At 35.4% G+C, this 1,322-nt stretch overlaps 1 protein-coding gene across 1 annotated transcript; it reads left to right on the top strand.

The window, feature by feature from the left end:
* Positions 1–210: 210 nt before the first annotated feature.
* On the top strand, positions 211–726 carry LOC149183511 (uncharacterized). The gene has a single exon (XM_089414962.1). The coding sequence runs from the start codon at positions 211–213 to the stop codon at positions 724–726; it is 516 nt and encodes a 171-aa protein (XP_089271088.1).
* The last annotated feature ends 596 nt before the right edge of the window (positions 727–1,322 follow it).

Here is a 1,322-nt window from a genome sequence, read left to right as displayed (position 1 = left end):
TTCGGTTCTTGTCCCGAGTTGAAGTGGGACACATTGTGTTCATTGTGCACTTTCTCTCTAATTCTCTAATTCTCTCTTACTCTCATCATGGCAACAAGCAGTATTGTATTGCCTAAACTTGTTGGCACAAACTATTTTTATTGGAGCAAACATATGCAACCTATATTCATCACTAAATATTTATGGGAACTTGTAACTAATGGATACACTATGCCTTCTCCTAATGAATTCAAAGCATTAAGTGATGATGAAAAGAAATATCTTAAGGAACTTATTAAGAAAGATAATGAAGCACTTTCACTTATAGGCAGTGCTCTTGAAGAATCTATATTTCCAAGAATTAGTGGTGCAATATCATCTAAAGAAGCATGGGATATCTTAAAGAACACATATGAAGGTGTTGTTGTAGCTAAATTGCAAACATTAAGGAGGAATTTTGAAAATGCCCATATGCAAAGTAATGAATCCATTCATGATTACATCACAAAAATGCAAGATCTTGTTAATCAAATGAGGTCATTAGGTGAAGATGTTCCAGAAAGAAGGCTAATTGAGAAGATTTTAAGAAGTGTTTTGCCTAAGTTTCAGATGGTCACTACCAGTATTATGGTCTCCAAAGATTTAAATACCATGAAAATTGATGAATTAAGTGGATTCTTGTTAACTGTTGAAGAGAATCAACCTGTATGGATTCATTATTTGAGAATCAACCATCTGAGCAAGTAGAACATGCCTTTTCTGCAAAGCATAGAGGAAGAGGAAGGAGTAGGGGTCAATATCATAATCAAAATCAAAACATAAATCAACAAAGTTCACAAGGAAATGCATCACCTTCAAGAGGTAGAGGCAGGAATCCTGGTCAGTTTAGAGGAAGAGGCAGAGATGGATCTCGCGGAAGAGGACAAGGAAGAGACAGAAGCAAAAATGGAGGAAGAGGTGGAGGACCACAGTGTTATTATTGCCAAAAATTTGGCCATCTTGAAAGAGATTGTTATGCAAAAATGTGAGATATGGAGCGAAAAGGTGATAATATAGTTGTTGAAGAAACTAGGAATGAGAAGTTATTCATCTCAAGTTTGATGGCACATAGTGAAGAAAGTGAAGCATGGTATATTGATTTAAGATGTTCAACTCATATGACATCTCAAGAGGAGTTGTTTACCAAAATTAATGACAATTATTCTGGTAAAGTCATATTTGGTGATGATAGTGTTTCTGAGGTGAAAGGGAAAGGCACAGTTGCAATACCAACATTACATGGAAAGAAGAAGTTAATTGAGGATACTTTGTTGACACCAGCATTGAAGAAGAACCTACTTTTT

Source organism: Pinus tabuliformis, chromosome 3_2 (genome assembly GCF_031772625.1).
Source record: "Pinus tabuliformis cultivar Carrire ecotype Pingquan chromosome 3_2, CPIR1, whole genome shotgun sequence".
NCBI classification, from domain to species: Eukaryota; Viridiplantae; Streptophyta; class Pinopsida; order Pinales; family Pinaceae; genus Pinus; species Pinus tabuliformis.
The sequence above is the reverse complement of the archived record's forward strand: the minus strand, read 5'-3'. Positions and strand labels throughout refer to the sequence as shown.

Excerpts from the sequence above, each read along its gene's own strand:
- LOC149183511 (XM_089414962.1), top strand. The coding sequence starts at position 211 with ATGCCTTCTCCTAATGAATTCAAAGCATTAAGTGATGATGAAAAGAAA.